Source organism: Haemaphysalis longicornis, unplaced genomic scaffold, assembly GCF_048455015.1.
Source record: "Haemaphysalis longicornis isolate Haplotype H1 unplaced genomic scaffold, Haemaphysalis longicornis Haplotype H1 scaffold_3, whole genome shotgun sequence".
NCBI lineage: Eukaryota > Metazoa > Arthropoda > Arachnida > Ixodida > Ixodidae > Haemaphysalis > Haemaphysalis longicornis.
In genome coordinates, this window is record NW_027526335.1 from 193696287 (window position 1) to 193718643 (window position 22357).

General features: G+C 48.7%; 1 protein-coding gene across 3 annotated transcripts in view; it reads left to right on the forward strand.

Moving 5' to 3' along the window:
* The window catches only part of LOC144173637 (arylsulfatase I-like), a 70330-nt gene that overhangs the window by 42345 nt on the left and 5628 nt on the right, over window positions 1-22357 (forward strand). For all 3 annotated transcript variants that reach the window (XM_077701978.1, XM_077701976.1, XM_077701977.1), the window contains one exon: window positions 10620-10746. In XM_077701978.1, coding sequence (XP_077558104.1) covers window positions 10620-10746 — 127 coding nt within the window. The remainder of the gene's footprint in view (window positions 1-10619; window positions 10747-22357) is intronic.

Here is a 22357-nt window from a genome sequence, read left to right on the forward strand (position 1 = left end):
TTAGAAAAATCAAGACGAAGTACTTCTGGCCCGGCCTTGCATCCGACGTCACCCTCTACGTGCGGAGTTGCCGTGATTGCCAGCGACGAAAGACGCCACCGACGAGACCCGCCCGACTTCTGCAGCTGATCGCCATCCCATCAAGGCCCTTCCAACAGATTGGAATGGACCTTCTGGGCCCGTTCCCTACGTCACGATCCCAGAACAAGTGGATTGTCGTAGCAGCAGACTACATGACGCGCTATGCGGAGACCACCGTTCTTCCCAGGGGGACTGCACAAGATATCGCCAAGTTTTTCATTAGACAAGTTGTGCTGCGACGTGGACCCCTGAAGTCCTCATCATGGACCGCGGAACGGGATTTACTGCGGAGCTCATGCAAGGAATCTTACGCTACAGCAACACGTATCACCGAAGAACAACAGCGTACCAGCCCCAAACGAACGCACTAATGGAACGTTTGAACAAGACTATTTCGGATATGCTGTCCATGTACGTCAACGTTGAACATAAGCCCTGGGACGAAGTGCTCCCGTATGTCACGTTTGCGTACAACACGGCTATCCAAGAAACCACGCAGATGAAACCGTTCGAGCTTGTCTGCGGAAGACGGCCGACTACAATGCTTGACGCCATGCTGCCGCACGTAGAAGACGACGACCTGAACACCGACGTCCAAGGATACCTTCGGCGTGCGGAGGAGACCCGCCAGCTCGCTCGAGTTCATATAACGGACCAGCAGCTGGTGGATGCCGGCCTCTACAACCTCCGACGCCGAGCCGCCGAGTACCACCCAGGGGATCGTGTGTGGGTTTGGACTCCCATCCGGCGACGCTGACTGAGTCAGGAACTTCTGCGACGGTATTTCCGACCCTACAAGATTCTACGACGTGTTGGCCAACTTACCTATGCAGTGATGCCCGATGGTGACTCCAGCACATCACGACGACACACGCGGCCCGAAGTCGTCCACGGGGTTCGCTTAAAACCTTTATACGGACGATGACGAACTTTTATTTTTATTTGTTCCGACTGTCGCTTATGTTAGTATCGGGTCGATGCACTCTTTTTTAGAGGGGGGGGGGGTAATATGCCGCGAACCATGCATTGGGTTTATTTGTGTTTTTGCTTTTACCGCCCGGCTGCGCCGGTCTGTATTATCTCTGTGCCAAGGGAAGCGCGTGTTCCATTCTTTCTTTTTGTGCCGCATGTGCTATCTGTTCTGGTAGGGAGAGAATTGCGATCTAACGTGAACAGCCCAGAACAATCTTCTTGGATGTACAATGTTCTAGATGTGAATCGACGGTTCTAGAACCACGCGCGCCGAAAGATGAAAAGCCTGCAGAGCAGACGCCGGGGTATTCGATCGCCGACGCTCGCTTGCGTATACGTTACTTTGCTGACTGCTGCTTCGCCGCCTGTGTATTCTTTGAGTTGTTAGGGGAGCACAAGGTCGCTCCAATAAACTTGTTTTCTTTCAAGACCACTGCGTCGTCGTCTTTGGCATCGTGACAATATATAAAGGTATCATAAGTTATTCCTCCCATAACAGGTTCAATGAAGCAACATCGAACTGGAGTACATTTGCACAAACATCCAAATGTCAATACACATTTATTAGGCACTTGCCGATGGAGAAGGCAACACAACACGCTACTCCACATATCCTAGACACCGCTACAAGGTCAATTCGTAGGCCCTTGCTGTCACGCACACCCCAGGAGGCCTTTGTGGAAGCAGTATTGTTTGCGAGCGCTAGTATCCTGGGGTAATCATGTATCGACACCTCAGATCACATAACGTGATATTTTTCAACCAGGCGAAAGCTGTGCAGAAGGGCGTTCGCCGTGAGATAAAAAGAAAGCTTTCCTGTGTTTTTTAACACAAATTAATTCAGGCAGGGGCTCGCACAAGATACGGATGCGAATGCGTAAACTGAAAGCAGAAACTACACCGACGCTACCTGTAGTTCGAACACTTCGAACACATATCCACTTCTTTACCCAGCACGAACACTTTCATACAACAAACAATATTGTGAAAAGATGTCCTACGGCATAATAAGCCAGTCTCCACATACCACCATCAGTTTTCACATGAGGTGAAGGCTGCTTTTCTCATCTGGAAGAGTTTAACTCCGGGTGCAGATATTTATTAGCCGTTAATACAATACTTAGGCGCAGACACCCTTAAAACAGTGTTCCACTTATTCAGTAAACACGGTGTGTTCGGGCGCTTTTCCAGTTCATCCAGAGAGGGAAGGGGAAGGGGAAGAATACATCAAGCTACCAGTGTCTGCCTCTTCAGCAGAAGATAAACAAAAACTTGTATAGATTTTGAGCACGATTGTCTTTTTCAGGGCTCCGAGGCCGGCTTCAGGACATAAATTGATAAACGAAATTAGGCAAACGAAATTAACAAACGAAAATTTAGTATCAGGGCATGATGGTTTAATAAGTCTTAAGTTTGGTTTTACAAGTCTTTTTCAAAGATCTCTTTATCCATAAAGAACATTGCATGACGGTGTCATCTAATCTTCAAAAAAAGTATGACACAGTTTGACGCGACGGCCTCCACAGCTAACTAAAACGGTTTGGCATATCCGGGAGCATAATGAACGGGTGTGGAAGCTACCTGTCCTACAGAAAAAATCGAATGAGTGTTCCTTCTTACTGTGTAGGATTCCCGCCCAAGAAAAAGGCGCCCCCAAATTAGCATTGAGGTGCAGATTGTCTTGTGGAGCGTAATTTACTTGGCAAGCTCTTGAACCATGATGTACTTTTCGATGTACGGGCAAGCACCCAAAAAAAAATGAGTGTGGTAGTTTCTCTCTTAAGGGCTACAATGAAGATTTGTCTTCTCAGAAAACGTTTCTGCTGTCTTAACAAAACTTGTTGAGCTAGTTGGTTTATGCTTATTGGAAATAATAAAAGGGGCGCAAAGGAGACGTAGACGAAGTATGTGGTGTGTGTTTCTACTTCATCTTCGTCTGCTTAGCGCCCTTTTTATTGTTTCTACTGTTCCACACGCTTCCAACAAGCACGAAAGTTGTGAGTAGGAGTTAGTGTGGTGCTTTTTTTAATATTAATCGAACGCGCCGAACCGTCACCTCGGCTATGATGCGCGCCGTAGTGGCGGACTCTTGGGGATCTATGACGTGCGCCGAAACCTCGAAAGACGGGCGTTATCGCTTTTCGCCTCCATCGGAGAAGCAACGATCATGGTCGGGATCGAACCCACACCTTGGGATCAGTAGCACAAAGCCTTGGTCTCTGAGCCACCGCTACAGGCGGGGGTCGTGCGTTTTTGTACTTGCGTATATTGTCCATGAGCGGATACCATAGCGCCATGTTTGGAAGACGTCCCTCATGGGATCCGGGCTCTTGTTGTCGCCTGCTACAACGTGTGCTTTTGCGATGGAGAGAGTAACCGAGCTGAGACGTGCACTCGACTTTGGGCGATCGATGTAACGCCCTTGTACATATCCTATATCATATATATATGCGCTGCTTTAACTCACTGCCGCCGCGACAGTTTCGCTGGTCAGGTCAGCGCAGCAGAGGCGCATTCACAACACAGGGCTGTTAGTGACCACGCGAGAAGGGTGAGCGGATTGCTCCGCCGCACGTGCCTATACGTGCTGGCGGTATCTGCAGTTTTGCTTAAGCAGTGTCTATTGCCCCTCCAGTGCTCTTTTAATGCGTAGCATTCTTTGCCGAGTACCCCCCCCCCTCAGCCAGGACCGTGTAACGCAAGCATTTCCACAAAAATGTAGCTATCACGGAAGTTCCACCGGTAATCGCTAGAGGGCGTAAATGGAGATAACTGGTCGGACGAAATTTAGGAAAACTAAAAAAGAAGAAAAATATAAAAGTATTACAGAACATGGCAAAACGTGTAACGCCCTGCATTTCCACGTTTATGCAGATTACGCGAAAGTTCCACCTGTAGTCGTTATAATAGCGTGAATCGAGATATTCGGTGGAATGAAATTTTGAAAAACCAAGAAAATAAGAAAAATATAAGATAATTACGCAAAATGGCGAACCGCGTAACGCCCTTTCATTCCTCAAGGAAGCAGATTTCGCGAAAAATCCAAATGTAATCGTTGTAATAAGGTAAATGGACATAACTGGTCGCATGAAATTTTGAAAAAAATGGAAAATACAAAAATACTAAAAATAACGGAAAATGGGAAACCGTATACGGCGTAGTATTTCCAGAATAATGCATTTTACGTAGAAGTTCCACCTGTAATCAATAAATAGCGTTCATGGAGATAATTGGAAGGCACGAAATTTTGAAAAAATAACTAAGGAGGAGGAATGCCTTTTTTATCAGAGGGTGATGAATGCCCTGTTGTGGAAAGTGAGCGACATGAAGGAAAGAAGGAAATAATGGAAAAAAGAACACTGTTCGAGGTTCAATCTCCTGAAATGGTAGATAGAATTTTCAAGTGCGTGAATATAGTTCGCAAAAACCGTGAAGAGATAGGTGCGACGATTTAATAGGTGTCGGTCCAGGTTATTACACCAGCTTGTAGAGACCACTGGTTAGTGCGTATTCAATAACTTTCTCAAGCACTGAGGGGTCCTCTCGAACGCGTTGCAGGTGTGCTTCTTCATCTCCTGGTGTGGAACCGAGGTCCAATAGTGGCTCACGACCGGTCTTGAAGTGCGCAAAGTGCCATAACAAATGGTACAGGTTAGGGATGCACATCTCGTCACAATACGGGCAGCGTTGGATGTGCGAGCTGGCTCCGTGGGCCCATTTATGTAATACATGACGGGTTAGGGCCGTGTTAGCGTAAACCTTATTAGCTACCACCTCCCCCGAGCGTGTGACCGTCGTGAGCGGGCCCAGTACACCCACCGGGGTGGTATCTTGAAGCCTCTTGCGACTCTCTGCCTTGAATTTCCGCGGGTAACGTTGCTAGTCTGGTCGTGGTAGGTGTTGCAATTGGGCACTGGAAACCACTGGAGGTGTGTCAAGTCTCTCCCGGGCGGTGGTGTGAGCCGCGTGGTTGCCATGTGCCCCAGGCGTGTGTCCCGGGGACCAGACGATGCGGATGGCGATGCCTTCCAGTTGAAGGTCTCGGATGGCATGTAGTATATTCGTTGCCGCATAATAAGGTGAAAATGTTCGGTTCAATTCTTTAAGGGCTACGTGAGAATCCGTAATGATGCGCAATTTCCGGGATGAGAGTGAATCACAATGGTCGCGGATGGAATGTACACCCCCAGGACACCCATAAGTTCACCTTCTTCAGCTAGGCCATATGTATTGTAGATATTCCGGGAACCATTTAGCAAGGCGGCGTCCGAAGGTGTCCATGCAATCGCAGCCTCATTGCCGCGCACGGCGGCGTCCGTGAAGATGCCGACTTTGTTCTCCATATTGTCGTTCTGGATAGTGCGAACGTACAACTCGCGTGCTCTCACCTGCCGCCGAAGTATAGGGCGAGGCCGAGGGATGCCAATCGCAGGGCGCTCTTAGGGCGGAAGGGACAATGGGTAACAAGTGGGGTCGAAATTACGGTTCATGTAGTCCCATGAACCGATAGCCTTGCCTTGGGGGGACTGCTCAAGATGTTCCTTAAGACGTAGCTTGGTCTCTTCGATGCGGGTATCAAGGTTGTGAAGGGGTACAATTTTGTGAAGAATGTCTACGGGGGTGAATTCAGTAAGACCACTAATTGTACATAGAAGGTGCCGATGTAATATATGAAGATCCTTTACGTGAGCTGAGCGAAGATCATATACCGGAAAGCCGTAAGTGAGGCGCCCGTGTGCTATTGCACGGCCAAGCAGTGTACAAGCCTGCTGACGGGCACCACAAAGTTTGTTGGATAGGCGGTGGATTGCGTGCAAGGTGTTGCGCCAAGTGGCTTTCAGATTAAGGTTCCATTTACGGGGGGCTATTGCAGCTGCTAATGGGAAAGCCGAGGAGACGAATGGTGCCGTTATGAGAATCCAGCTGAGTATCCCAGATCTGGATGGAATTGATCTGATCTGAATTTGTGCGATTTTTGCCGTCAATGCTGAGTAGCTCTGGTTTAGTGGGTGATAGCCGTAGTTGAAACTGGGAAAGGGAGCGTTCAAGGCTCAATATGGCAGCCTGCGGTTCCGTTTGCATTGGATCTTTAGAAGGATAGTCTTTAGCTTCTGTCCAGACCACTACGTCGTCCGCATAAAAGGCAAACCGAGCAGCAGTGTCTTGTTCAAGTGTACGTGCCACCCGATTCATGGCTAGGTTAAACAACATTGGAGCTAAGATGGAGCCTTGTGGAACACCGCGATCTAAATAGGAAGTGGTCGGCTGGTGTATGGAGGAATTTATTAGAATGGGTCGATGCTGAAGGAACTTTTGTACCCAATTTTGAATGTTTCGAGTGGGGAACGCGCTAGCCAATTCCTGCAATATGCCCGATTGACTAACATTATCGAAAGCTTTGTGAATGTCCAGTGCAATCACATAATCTGGCAAATCCTTGCGAGCAGTTCTCGTAATGACGCGACGTAGTAGCCAAAGGTAGTCATGAGTGCTCAGATGGGGTCGGAAGCCTGTGAAAGCGGGGTGGAACCATCCTGAGCACTCAAGGTGGTGCATTAGTCTATTGTTTATCATTCTCTAGATAGGTTTACATAGGACCGGAGTTAATGCTACTGGGCGCAAGTTCTGGGGGGTATTTGAGTCCTTACCAAGTTTAGGTATTGGGTGAATGATGGTAATTTGAAGATGGTCAGGGCCTGTCCCTGAGGTCCCATGATCGTTCACAAGATTAAGTATAACGTCCTGGGCGTGCGGGGGAAGATTTCGTAGATACTGCCATTTCACATGATCATGGCCTGGTGCTAATTTTGAGCGGCCTTGTGAAATGGCTGTCTGAAGCTCTCCCATAGTGACGAGAGAATCTAGCTCTGGAAGGGGATCAATAACGTCAATAATGGGAAGGTCCGGGAGAACCGATGGATCCTTTACAGCATGAGGGAAGAAGGCGTGAATGAGATTATCTTCTACTTGAGAGTAATCTTGCGTTAGGCACATGTCATCAATGATGGGCAGCTTTTTCTTGGCACGGCCATTCAGGCTACGGAAAACGCGCCATAGACGAAAGTGACTTGATTCATGGACGAGTTGCTGACAGAGATCGTGCCAATGCTCCCATTGAAGGTTGACCTGATATTGTCTAATGATGTTATAATCGTGTTTAAGCTGCAATAAATGATAATGTTGCTTACAACCCGTGCGATAACGATAGGTAAGCCACTCTGCTTTTTTGAAAAGACGAAACATGTGCGCGTCAGTTTGCCCGACATCCACCGTACACGTGATGGACTCGATCGCATTGTTGCGAGCTGATGTAATGGATCTAACAAAATAAGCAATGTCATAGCAGGAATCAGCAGAAAAATGTTCTCTCAATGAACTCCAATTTACGTGATTCACAGTGTGACGGGTACAAAGTTTCTTACTCTTGATGTAGAGAAGGATGAGATAGTGATCACTACCGCAGGTGCAGTTAAGCGTGTTCCACGTTCGGATGGTGCTAAGAGTGGTGAGAGTTAAGTCCGGAGTAGTGTCACTTTGTTTAGGGTGAAGGCCTATGCGGTCATACACGGCAGGTTCATTCCGTAGGTGTAAGGGGCTAAATTCAAGTGCCTGCTGGAAGAGCGTGCCATGCGCATGAGTACAAGAGTAACACCAAAGAGCATTCGGGACGATGAATTCTTCTCCCATTAGGATAGGTCCTGTAAGATTTAGTGAACTAAGATATGGAATCCAATCATAAGCATTCGAAGGGACAGAACCTTTACAAGGGGGACAGTATACGGACACCAGAAGCATTGGCTTTCCCCCAGGTGGAGCCACTCTAACAATGACAACTTCGCGATGAATTGTACTGGCCTTATCCCACCTGTGCTGCACGGCCTGACATGAATTATGGATAACAACAGCCGCTAAACCAGGAAAATGTGGTTTTCCAGCACAATTGTGTGTGTATGTTGGAATAGTCTGATCTACAAACGTGTTAAAATTCGAGATCTTACAAGGTGCTAAGAAGAAATCAAGTAATTAAGGAATTTGGCGAACCGTGTTACGCATATCATTCCTAGAATAATGCGATTTCGCAAAACTTTGACATGTAATAGTTTTATTAGCGTAAATAGAGATAATTGGTCGGACGGATTTTCGAAAAACAAAAAAATTAAAAAGATATAACAAACATACGTGAAACGGCGTAACGTTGAACACCATTTGTAGATTTCGCGACAGTTCCACCGGTAATCGTTATAATAGCGTGAGTGGAGACAATTGGACAAATGAAATTTGGAAGAACTAAATAACTAGAAAAATATAAAGTAATTCCACAAAACGGTGAACTATGTCAAGCCCTGCATTTCCACAATAATGCAAATTTCGAGAACGTTCCAAATGTAATCGTTATATTAGCGTAAATGGATATAATTGGTCGGATGAATTTTTGAAAAATTCGAAATAAAATTACAGAAAATGGTAGAATGTATAACGCATGGCATTTCCACGATAATGCAGATTTCGCAGAAGTTCCACCTGTAATCTAATAGCGAAAATGAATATAATTGGCCATGAAACTTGAAAAAATAAAAAAATAAGAAAAAGTTAACGTTACAAACGCTTAGGTGGTCGAAATACGCTTCACAGAGGCAGTTATTTCAAACGCCACTAATTAGCAGAAACGTCACGCGCTGCAACCGAAACACGCCGCAATGTAGGAACAGGGATCCTATGAGTGACGACAAAACAATCGGAGCCCCAGCCTCTTCGTGGTGGCCTCGCCTCCAATAGCTGTTCTCCATTTGAGTGTTTTACTAATTTGTCATAGAGTGGCACCCCGCTTGTACGTCCGGCGGACTTACGACGACCGGCTACTTACGACAGATCACCGCGGTCCCGGCAAACTCCCCATAGAAACAATCCACTAAAAACCCAGGTGATATGACGCTCCGGTGCACGCGATGCGCTTGATACGATGTACCCTGGCGTGAGTAAACCAGGGTATTTCCCATATTTTACACCGCTTCGCCGCCTCGTCCCGACCTTTACTCTTAACCCCTCTTTGACGCTGGTTGATGTGCAAAGGTCCGCAAGCGCGCCAGACCACTTGCTGCACAGACGTAAGCCAGCAGGACTTGTACTCGTGAGCGGCAGTTAACCTTCGACGGCCCCACGCGGTAGCAGTACATCAACTTGCCAACCACGAGAAGTCATACTTCAGGCTATAAGTGGCTGACGAACCGTGAATCTGAAGCTCCCGTCGAGCTGCCGACGAATGCGAAAAGACTACGACACAACCCCCCGGCAATGTAATCGTTGAAATCGACTGAACACCCGCTTTCCTGCCCCCCTCGATCCAAGTTGTTTCCTTTCACGACGCTCTCTGTTTATCAGTGTCTTCCCAAGGGCATGTCACTCTGCTTCTTTCTTTGCGAGGGTGTCTACATTCACGGGCGTCCGCCGCAAGGCTGGAGACACGTTGGCACCGACACTTTGGGTCCCTCACTGGCTACCGCAGCAAGTCACTGTAGTAAGACCACGCTATAATTTTCCCCGCAAGACGGTGTGCTCGCGAAGTTTCAATCATTTTGTATATTTCGCGTTGCTGGGTCCTGTGTGAAACGAAAGCACCTTGTGTTGAGCCCTTCAACCCAATAGCGACGGCACGGGACCGTTCAAAGGCTGTGTCCACCCTGCACGGGAATTTCGTTTTTTTTTCTTCATCTCCGCTTTGCACTGTGGTTCGTTTCGCTTAGCTTTGGCAGTTTCAAACTCTCTTTCCCCTTCTCCATTTGCTTCACCACGTCGGCCTTGTCTAGTGCGCGCAAGGCGTGGGGCTGGCGGGCTATAAATACAGTTTTAGCATAGCGGCTACTGGAGGCTCAGGCTACGGTGGCGGGTTACCGGGACCCGACTGTGCAGGCGCGCGCAGGGAGCGTGAGGAGGTTGCCCCTCAGCGAAGCGAATGCGCGGGCATGGTGAAGGCCGGCCCGCGGAACTAATCCACCCTACCGGAACGAATCTACACCGGCCCAGTCCGCCAACCGCCGCCATACCGGTAGCGTACGGTACAAGCGCGGGGTGGCACGGGCGTCGCATAGCGCGCTGCGCTTGGCTGGCGGGCTAGTTTGGATGCCGTAGAGGTTAGGAGGGCACAACATAGGTGTTTTATTTTTTAACTGGAATCTCAGGTAAATGTTCGCGAATCACACGAGAACGCGCTAAATGTAGTAATTTAAACACGTTCTTAGCCCACCTGTCGCGTCAGACCGTCTACTCGACCGGCATTTACCCGCACCCCAATGATACGACGCTTTCTCGGGGTTCCTTGAAAATCGTATTATCGGAGTTCCACTATACATGAAAATTATTTATTCATATATGCTTATTAAGTTTTGTCGGCTATATAATCACACGTTGGTGTTTTATTAGGGTTTTGGGCCCTGTCAAATATTCTATAGATCACAGCCCAATATGCACAATGTGTTCAAGATGTTCATAAATGCCGAACGCATTTGGAAAATTAAATTAAGTGTGGTAATCATGCGGTAAACTAAACACCTCTGCTCGATGGTTTGCAGCCCATGTTCCTGCTTCTGGCTCATCAAGCCACGCACTGCTCATACGGAGAAATTCCTGTTGCGGCACCAACGGAAAATACCGAAAAGTTTCCGTACATTGGGAATGTGAACAGAACTACGTACGCAGGTGAGGGATTTCGTATGATGAAAGTATAGGATATTAAATTGATATTGATTTGCTAGTATGACTAAAGCTTTGTAGGCGTAAAATTAAAGGATAGGCGATATCACTGAGAGTGAGCATGTAGACCCTTCGTCAAAATTTTGTTAGGCATGACGACTGTGGCCGTGGAAGGTGCGCGGCCGAGTAGGGGCGCTGCGGGTCCCGCTGTCAGCTGGTTTTCATTTGATTTGTTTATTGATGCAGATTACAAGTACATCTCACAAAATCGTACAATTTCCGATCTTCTGCCGAGGTAAACGGGTCAAAAGGCGTTAGAGCCCAATTGATCGAGCCCGATCGACCCACCTGACGAGGCCCGTTCCTGGTGTAGCACAGCCGAAGCAGCCCTAGCAAAGCACATTCAACAACCGGTGAATAAAATTATAAACACAAAACAAATCAAACAGCAACATCTGCAGACTATATCAACGCAATTCTTGGCTGTATAAAACAATGACAAAGCACAAAAAAGCAATATAATGATAACTCATATATACTACGCAAAAGGTAGTAACTGTGACATAAATAGAAAAAGTTTAGCAAGCAATATATTTAATTGAATAATACCGAGGCAAAGTTTCTTTTTCGACTAACGGCGGGTACTCGGCATAATGTTATCAGTCTACATAAAACAATAGTCAAGGAAACCTCCTCATCACATCACCAAATACAGCATATAAACTGGTCACGCGCGACATTCCTTTTTGTCAAAAAAAAATTGTTATTTTTTTCTAAATAAACGTACCGAAAGACAACTTTGAAGAGAAATTGAACAGAAAACTTTGAAAAAGAACTGGAGCAGCGCAACCAATGAAGGTTATTCGGCTAAGGAGAGAGCGGAAAACTTTGGCTGACACGACAAAAACCGGCAACGCGCTAACATTATCGCGCCTGCAACTCTACGAAAGCAAGAGCGAAAGTTCCCCCCTCTTTCTTTCAAAGCAGATCTTTACTGCTTTCGTCCAGCGATTTCATGGAGGATGCGCAAGGTTACCTTTTGACCGGAGACACACCCCCGGCGACACACCCCTCGAAGCGCATCGCGTGATTCACCAGGCGTGCTTTTGGACTGCGGCTACCGACAGTGGTCGCCACCGCCGCTACGGTCGCAGCCGACCACCCCCGCACCCACCCATGCATGCGGCGCTGGGTCGTTTCGGGCAACGTGACTCGTCTCGCCCGGCAAAGGGGGACGGTGCGTTCGGAATGAATACACGCCGCGTTCGCCTCGCGTCCTTCTGTAAGCGATGCACGTAACCGAACGTCTCTGAGACGTGGTCGGCAATACAGCTAAATCACAGGTTAACCGAGGCAGGCGTTGTGTGCAAGGACCGTTTCTGAGGGTCGAAAATACTTTATGATTTTCTGCTTTACCCATTTCTTGTGAGTGACACGTGGAAACTACAAATTTAGCTCACCGACCATCGTAGATGATCGGGTGGATCGAGAAAAGAGCCGGTTCAGCCGTGGCCACACGCCGTCTCGCTGGCTGCGAGTGTGACGCAAGGAACACAAGGTCCTCTTCGTTAATCTGGCCCGAATAGGCGCGACATGTCCCGGTTTTTCGGATGTGGTCCCGCTGTCCTGACAGCCTGCTTCTGGGACGGCGTTCTGTACCGCCTTCTGGAGAAAGATTGGAAGACGTGTATCAAACCCTTGGTCACGAATGAAACTCTGGAGCAATAGAAGAACCAAAAAAGAATTGTTTTAGGAACTTCAAGAAAACAGCCCACACGACGAGAATAAGCAAGAAACACACAACACAGCGGCTGCGTTGTGTGTTTCTGGCTTAGTCTAAACGTCTGAGGTTTTTTCTTGAGGTTAGAGGGTACCATAGGGTGCGATATGACATGAAATAATACAGGGATTTGGTGATTTGCGGCGGTGATACGAGTGGTGCACGTGCCAAGAATAGGTGGCGTGGCCCCCTCGGCCACTCGCACTACAGAGGAAGGGGAAGCAGTGCGAACTTTTTTGGGCCGTCGGCAAAGGTCAGAACTAATTACAGAATCTTGAGCACCAGTGTCCACTAACGCCTCAACGCATACACCATCGACGGCTATCTGTAGAAGGTTAGGACGGGGCGAAACAGTCAAAAGAGGATTTGTCAATGCAGCGTCACCTCTAAGCGCCGCATCGTCTAGTTTTCGGAATGGGGGGTCCAGGGTAGGAGGAAGAAGAGAAACGATGGGGATGGGGCAATGGTGATAGGCGACGGCGAGGGGATTGTGAGCTACTGTGGCCATCAATAGGTTGTTCGACAAGCGGGGGGGGGGGGTGACGTCCTGGGCTCGGCAAGGAACAAGAGGTTGGGTCGTCATTGGGCGTTGGTAGTTATAAAAGCCGGAACGGGATCGCGGTGGCCAGCGGCTTGGACAGTATCGAGAAACATGACCAACGCGGTGACAGCCGAAGCAAATTGGTTTCTCGTCAGGTGTACGCTATTCATCAGGGTTGATATATCGCGGAGGCATGTACGGAGTACCGAGAGCACTGGCGGGCGGTAGATCGTGTGTACAAGGGCGATGTATGGAGCACAACGTGCCGATGCCGCGATTATCAAGCTCCTACGGTACTACGCTCTGAATAAGGGATATTAAGGGTTTTGCGTGGTCTGCTGAAGAAATGAAGGTTGGTGGAGACATTGCTTCCAGCTCCCGGCGTACAATGCACACCACATTTTCGGGCTCTTGCTTGGCAGCAAGCTGACGTCCGAGGACCTTCCCAAACACCGTCTTCAGCCTCTCTTTGCAGATATCCCAGCTAGTGAGCTTATGTTCATAGGTATCATACCACGTGAGGGCCGTCCCCTTGAAATATAACACGACGTTTGTCAGCATGATCGTGGGATGCCAGTTAGGGCTAGGTACATGCTCATACATGGTGAGCCAGTCGTCCATCTCCACGTCGCCGGTGCCGTAGAGAAATACAGGATCCCGGCGGTGGGTCAACACAATCGATGGTGGCATGGCCGGTTGAGGGGGCTGCCCAGAATCGATAGGCATGGTGTCCTGAGAGAGCTGGCGTCCGCTCCGAAGCTCCGTCGTTTCACGGGATCGTTGAAGCACATTCACCCCGATGAAACGTGGTATACGCTAGTAGAATTAGCTCTATTTACGCTAATTACAAATGGGGAAAATCGGAGACAGAGTAGATGACGGTTTTATCTCCTGCCCGGTGCCACACTGATCGTCGTGTTTCTCGTCCTCCACGATTGGCCCAATACCGTGCAATAAGATTTCTCCTCATTGCAGTTGCTTCACCATTTCGACAAGGAAGGCTGCACCGTAACAATACCGTTGTGATGACTCTCTTCCCACACGTCAGGGCTGAGGTCTCGACCCTCTAACCTCTCCCTGAAATCGATATACGCGCACCGCTCGCGGAGCTCGACGCTCCATTCACCGAGAGCGAGCTGCATATAGCCATTGCCCAAGGAAAAGCCAAATCTACCCCGGGCCACAACCAAATTCATTTAAAGGACCGTCAAAATATACCCTCATCGGGTCAAGCGGCCCTCTTAACATTTATCAATCGATCCTGGGATACTGGGCAAGTTCCCGGCCACTTGCAATCGATCCTGGGATACTGGGCAAGTTCCCGGCCACTTGCAATCGATCCTGGGATACTGGGCAAGTTCCCGGCCACTTGAAAACGACAATCATTAACCCCATACCAAAACTTGGGAAGGATTCTCCCAAACCCGAGAATCTCTGACTCATAGCCTTAACTCCTGTTCTTTGCAAGTTGATAGAACGTCTCATACGCAACAGGCTTCAACACCACCTGGAACACACTAGATGGTCTTACCCGACCCTTACGGGATTTCGCCACAATTTAGCCATACCCCTGGCTTCTTCGTCGAGTCATAAACCGGACATCGCCAAAAGAGCCTACCCGACAACGTCCGGGCGCTCGATATGCACAAGGTGTTCGATAACGTCAGGCAAGAAGGTATCCTGCTAGAATTAGCCGTAGCCTTCTCCACTCAGACGCCTCAGAGGTGAACCGAGGAGTTCCGCAAGATTCAATTCTCGGACGTTTACACTTCAATCCGGCCATTTTAGCTCGGAGCGCACCCTCTCCCGACTCCAGCTGCAATTATTGCCGAACAAGACCGAATTTCTCAGCGTCGATGGCAAGCGTTCGACCAACCCTGAAAAATCCTCCACCTCGACATCGCAAATACAATCCTTGAATTAAGAAATGATACAATCAAATTGCTTGGCATCCAGATTAGCAGCAGCAATAGCCCCACTACATGGATCCGTCATACTCGGACAACCTGGCACGCCCACCTTGCACCTCATTACCCGTCTACCGAATATATACGGCGGCTCAAGCCAAGACGCCTGTCTCAGGCTTGCGCACTCGTTGCGCACCGCCGACTGCCTTATGGATTTCCCGTATATGAATTCTGTTCCCGGCATCTCAGTGAACTAACCATGTTAAACAGACACGTGATTCGTACCATAACCGGCCTACCACGCCGCACTAGGACGGACGTGCTGGAACAAGGAGTGACACTTCCTCCGATCACCACTCCAGTCGAAGAAGTCAAGCTGTGATTCCAGAAGCACCTCGAATACATGCCGCAGGGACGTTCTATTTTGAAATGGGACACCTTGAACAGACATTTTGACCCTGCAATCTTTCCTGATTCGATCCCACCTTAGGAGAGACCTGCAATCGACCCTTTCCGGTGACGACCCATTCCCCGACGTAAACCAGCAGCTAGGGAACAGTACGTACGCACCGCGGCCAACGATAACGCATACGATGAAGGTGATGTATTCATCCATGCCGCTATCTATGACACAAGAGCCGCTGTTGCTTGGACTTGCACCGAGGTTCCACAGCTCGGTGGTTTTCGCAACGTTACGAACACCTACGGCCTCTCAGATGAAGTGGAACCCTTCGGAATTCTCGGCGCAGTTCAAAGCACCCAGACCCTATGTTCAACTATCCACACAAAGAAGTTCAGCATCCTCACTGACTCGCACGTTGCGTTCCGGGAACTGAATAAGACCTTCACGCCTAACTCCACGGCGATCAGCATCCTCTACCTAATGCGGGACCTGTCTCCTGAAGAAATCACGATACGAATTGTCTGGACACTTGCGCACACGTCTGAAGCGGATGGCAACCGAACAGCACACAGCTCGGCCCGGGAGTGCCTACTAAATCCTCCCACGGTTCTCGGCACCGCTTCAGTACAATCTGACCGACCGAGCACACCTGAACAACATTTGCAACAGAAAGTTTGTCAAGCTAGAGCCCTTATAAGGCACCGGCTAGCGGAGGCCTCACCCCCTGGTTTTCTCGCCCCACTGAAGATCTTTCATAAAAGAAGTGACGTATTCGCCAACAAAGTTTACGCCAACTCGGCCAATACCCCCATGTGATTTCGAAGTGTATAAACCTAAGGCGTCCATCCTTACTCAGGGGCTCCCATGGTGGCAGCAACAAGACAGCCAACTTGTTCCACCTTACTTGGCCATTTGCAGCCGTCTCAGACGGCCTTGCGCAGTTGCTCGCCCGCGCAAGGTTACAACGTTGTCGTTATAGCATACCGAATATGTTAGGGACAACCCCGAAATGTTAGAGAAAATCACGGAATTTGCCCTAAAAATGGTCTCCATAAAATGGATTAATGGCTGACCGACTACCTTTTAAAGTAGACCAGTCAAAAACGAACACCAATGCGCTTCATGTTGCCACACCAGCCGTAATGTGCCATCAATAACTATGCCGAACACTTCGTCCCTCACGGGAAGGCCAGTGTGTGTGTGTTGCTCGAATGGCACCTCGAGAGACAGCTACATTGATTAGGAAACTTGAACGTTACTATGCGCAACTACTAATTAGTGACGTCTTTCCAAATCTTCCTTTCCATTCCCTACCCACAGTGCTCTGTAGCCTCCTCTCTGCAATATGGTCATTCATTCATTACCGATGGACAACTGCAGATTGAAGTGCGTGCTCAGATCTCTATGAAAACCTCTTAAACGCACCTACCAGGATCTGTAGTAGAGGCGGCAAAAACAAATACCTTTAGTCTTTGCTGCAATTACCAATGTTTAACTCTATTATAAGCCACTACCGGCTCTGCGCCGTAAGTGACGTCCTCGAAATGAAGCACGAGACGGATCGTGTATTATCAAAATACCGTACAGACGATCCCACCTACCGATTGCATCTATTTATTATTTTATTAAAAAAAGTTTGCTCTCAGGTAGGGACTTCGAACTTCCGATTACCGTTACGTGGCTACCCAGACGACGGTTATGGGGAAAGCAAACTCACATTTAAGCGAGAGTTACGCCCTCCCTATCTTCATCGTAAATGCCGCAGCACAAAAAAGCTGTACTGGTGATTGCCAGGCTCACATATTATCAGCAGGGATTAGGCGGGCTTCTGGACCAGCCATTCATTTGGGTGGTTTGGCCCCAGGAACCGAAAAGATATATCGCGATGCGCCTTCTAATTAAGAAAATTGTAAGTGGAACGCAGTACTCTATCTCCGCTTGATAATTTGGTGGGAGGGCATGCTCTCGCCCCTCACACTCAAATCAAACCTTTCCCACAGGGAATGTCCATTCAGTCACAATATTATAACGTGGCGGCAGAAGGGATGAGGTGATCCATCATTGGTGGGATGTGTCAGTTTACAAATAGATGCGATGGACCTATTTACAGAATGTACATGGTGGTCATAAGATAGCGCGGCCGACGACACAGCCACTTTTTTCTCTTCATTGTCTATTGTCCGAGCCCAGGCAGTATGGCACATTGCCCACCAATATGTGTCCCATGACAATATATATGTGCAACTATTAAAGGGACACTGAAGTGACATGTAAACATTGCGGGATTACTAGCGCAAATTGTAGTCCGGAGTCCCCAGGCCATGTTTCGACCACTCTAGGCGCGTTTACGCGATTTTATTTAGTATAAAAACTAATTCGAAAATGCTGTCCTCCTCTCTTTACGATCGCCCATTTTTCGTGGCGTTTCGTGTGACGTCAGGAGGGGATGAGCTGGCAATTGTCTGCGTTACTGCACGGCTCGCCGGCCTTCAGACAGAGTCAGTCGGCCCAGCGTTTCGTCCGCCGGCCGCCGATGGGTCGTCACAATTCGTTCCCTCAGTTGAAACGAAGCCAGGACACGTTTGTGAATGGAAGAATGTGCCGTTCGTTACTTGGTTAGTTTGTACCCTGTATCTAGCTCCAAGTCAAGGTCGCTTCACACAAGCGCGCGTTGCACAAGCGCACATGCGACGCTTCGCTGACTGGTACGCCAGTAGGAAAATAAAGGCCTCTTGAAGGCGGGAAAAGAGTCAGCGAAGTCAATATAGGTACTAAGGAAATAAAATCAACTGATATTTTTACCGTACAGCGTAAAACTAGGGCGCGGGAAGCACTTTTTTGCGCTGGGCGAACGAGCACAGCGGTCAGGAGCACGACTACGCATCTGCGAACGCTTTTTCGTCTACGAAATGCAATTGCTAGACGTGAGCTACTGTGGAAACTCGGACGACGCTTACTGCATGAGCGCAGTACAACAAATAGTCACCTAAGCTGCTTGAAATGCCAAAACTAAATGAAAGTGTAAACCGGTTGTACAATATATACCCTATATTAGCAAGGCCTTCGGATCCCGCTTCGTGGCTCAGTGGTCTGGTGTGCTAGGTATGTCACCGGAAATGTTTTGCGAGTCGCGAGTTCGAATCCCCGCGGGTACGTGCTTTTTTTTGTAACTCAACTTTTTTGTTTTGCGCCGATGTTTTCTATATTGAGTTCACCTTTTTTTGGGCCGCAACGTTCATGGCTACTCGAACTAGTTCACAAAACGCGCGCAGGCTGGCACTGGCGCGCTAGCGAGTTCTCGTTGGCGTGCTGTTGCCATAAGCACCGACTGCTTGCAGGCAGTGGGCACAGGCCAGAATGAACAGAACCTTGGCCTGGTGCGAACACGCTTTTTACAATACAGGCATGAGGGAGGCAAGCTCCAAATATGGGGGAAAAGCGCATGACATTTGGGCGTCTGCGGGTACGCGGAGGGCGTTCATGCACTGCGTAGGTCTCGGCTAGTGAATGCTACGACTACAAGCCGTCCTGGGAGGCTTATCTTGTGCATTTTACAGCCGACAACATGGCAGAAGCGCGGTACGATGATTACTGAGATATTGAGAATTCCCATCCAACAACGCCATTGGTTATGTTTTACAGAACCGAAACCGAAACCGAAACTTGTTTGATTGCTAACCTTGGGCATCGTCCAATCACGGCGCCCCTCCTCCTAAGGTCACAGCCTTAGTTGGTGCGGCCGCCGCAAACCGCGCATGGTAGTTTTTCTTCTTTCGCGCTTTGTAAAATAATTACCGATTTGTCAACCGGATAAACGATGAAAAGTGTGCTAATTTGAGCCAGTCTACGCAGTGCAAGCAAAAACGGGAGCTTGATAAATTCACTTCAGTGTCCCTTTAAGGTGGTATATAGCAAGACTTCAAACACTGCCCACTGTCATCTTTGCCACGAAATCCTCGCCGTTATTAGGCTTGTGGAGATTAGCGGCTTCATATATAGGTTCGTAGCAAAACAAACAAAAACTATCGTAAACAGCGACCCAAACTTGTAGGTCGAGCCTTGTCTTCCGTCTACTGTAGGCAATGCTGCTCCCATAAGAAGAATATAAATAAACGGCGAGACTGCTCTTTGCGGAAAGTGGAGGCGAGAAACCAAATAATGCCACAATAAAAACGAACGCGTACTACAAATCATCGCAGCTGCGACGCGAAGATGAGGGTAGCGGCTCGGGAATGAAAAATGACAACAGCCACAATTCATTCCCGGGCTCGGCAGTGAAATCGTGATCGCGGAGGCCATGCAGTGTCTTCTCCCGCGACACATGCCGCAAGCTTAAAGGGACCCTGCAATCCGTCTTTCGTCGTTTTTTTTTTTTTTGAAATCTCAAATACTTACAGAACCTAGGAACCCAACACACCCAGTATTTTAATTAGGAGGTCGCAAAGTAACTCAGGCAAAAATTACTGCTCTATACCCATCAGATAACTTGTTAACTCGCTCAAAAGATTGTTTTCTGTTTCCCGGTCTGTTTCCTTCAGTTGTAGAAATGAACGCTTTTCGATAGCAACTCTAAAAAAAAACACAAAGCAGAAATGGAAGGCGTATCTGGTGCGACGAGCAAACAACGAACTGCCGCTCCGTACTGGCGATATCTATAGCTTTCGCAGTGGTTCCAGACTCGAAGGAAAGAGCAGTGACAATAAACGTACGCGACGTGTAGATTACAAACGCAAATCGCTATAAAAACCGCGGAAAATCCATCGACGCTCCGTTCAATTTCCCTCATTATTCACCACTGGCACCGCGCAAATGACGTCATGCGCGCGGTGGCTGCCCTAGTGGCTTCATGGCTCCTCGCAGTTCTTGCGACGATCCACTTCCGTCGGCGCTCTGCACCAACCTTTTCTATGCCTGAAAACGTTCCAACAGTTTTGGCGATTCTTTTGAGTTCGCGCGGAGTTTGACTGACGAATTGAATACTTGCCTTTAAACCACACCACTCGACAACAAACGTTTATTGCTTCAAAAACGCCCTACCAGCTCGAGCACGCGCTTGCGAGCAGGCAGCGATGCCTACGTTTTTGTTACACCAGACCCAAAATACAACTCCACATTGCGGAGAAAATGAGACAAGGTTCGGGCCCATGATATATCGAAGCCCGCCATTAGAACGCCACGAGCTGCCCCCTTAACCGGCAGAAAGCTTACAGCTGCCGTCGTGTTGTCCGCGGTCGAGTTCAGAGGGAACAATTATGCACGATTTCTCATCGCAAGGTATATTTCGGTGATATTGAACGAATTTTCATAATTCTTGCGGGAGGAGATCACTGGGACAATAGGCTTTACGACAAATAGACTTTACCCCAGGGTCACAAATTGCTTGGACATCGCCTCCTTTATTTTTTCGATGTCAAACACATCATTCCCGAGCGGCCAACCAAGCTCTTTCGTTCTAGTCCTGCCAGCCTCCCAGAATTTGTAACCTTTCCAGTGCTTTAGTCACGCGACAAGAGGCAACGGAGGTAAAAGTGCTTTGCGGCGACGCTGAGTTGTCTGTCGCAGGCCAGAACGCCACTATTTTGGAACTCTCCAACATTGGTTGCCACTGCAACCAGGAACAAGCCGCTCTCGAATTCAATTACATTCGGGTGATCCCGGTGCAGCTTGGGTTCCACGTTACGACGTGTGGCCAAAACAGCCGTAGCGGGAGATGCGTGGGGCATTAAAAAAATGGCTTCAATCCAGTCTGCGAAGGTGGTTAGAAAGCAAAGCTTGAAACGACACCCACAACAATTGCCCTTGCGACGTCACTTGAATTCACACATGTGGCTCTAAAAAGAGTGCAACAAGAAATTTTAGCAGTCATTACCTGAAATTCTGAAATTCGCTGGGGGCGACGTCCCGAACACAGCAGCAGCGCCGGCAACGGATGGGCTAGAGCGGCGGACGCCACCGCGGTAGCGCGGTCGTAAGTCTGGAGAGAGAAAACGGAGAGGCGCGTCTTTCGAAGGGTGGGACAGTGGAACCTAGCCATCCTGATGTGCTAGCTTGGGGCTACACCACCGCGCGACACAAGCGCAGGCTCCGAAACAATTCGGCATGTGAGCTTAGTTATTCCCTCTTATAACGATTTAAACTAGTTACTTTATTCGGTTTGAGAAATGCGAGAAAGCTGACGGAACTTTTATAATCGCTATTCATCAGAACGAGTTGCTTCTTTCGCCTTTTGTAATACCTCTTAAAACACAACGGAATTCGTAGTCACCAATTTAGAAAACGGAGTCCCATTCGTGGCAAGCTGTGCGAAAAAGGAAGCGTTTCTCTAGCGCCCAGATGTCACTATGGAGTTTGTACATTTGGTTCTCCCGCCCTGCAAGCTAATCCTCAACGTATCTTTGCCTTACGACCACTTACTTCCGTCGGGTGTGGGTGACCCCGAAGGTTCTGTCGAACAAGTTAATCAAGCCGTGCGAAGGCACCGCGCAATGGACGCGAAGATGCACCAAAACAGGCCCAAAACAACCGCCGCTTAAGCAGACGACAAAATGGTATTGCCGCCGCCGCCGCCGCCGGAGCCGTCGAGCAGGCACGCCCATGCCAGGAATGCTGGGTAAATACGCGGTGCGATCTCTAGTGTGCTCCGTGAGTGAAAACTTCCGCCCTCACCCTGCCCCCCCCCCCCCCCCGCGGCCGCCTGCGACGCGTTAAGAGATTTTTGTTCCGCACGCCAAGAAACAACCGTTGGCTGATAGAGCTAGAAACCATTGCTTTAAAAATGGCTGCAGCTTAGCTGACCGAGCTAACCATGGATTTGCAAAGCGAAAGCTCGACTTATCGTGGGTAAGTCTTGGTTGTACTTGTTTAACCTTTGAATTGGCTGTAAATATTGTATTATTCGTTCAAAGCCTGCGTTTGCCTACGGTTGTGGTCCCGCTTACGGTGTTTTCCGAGCCCAACGGCTGTCTCTCCCTCAGTCTCGGACGCTA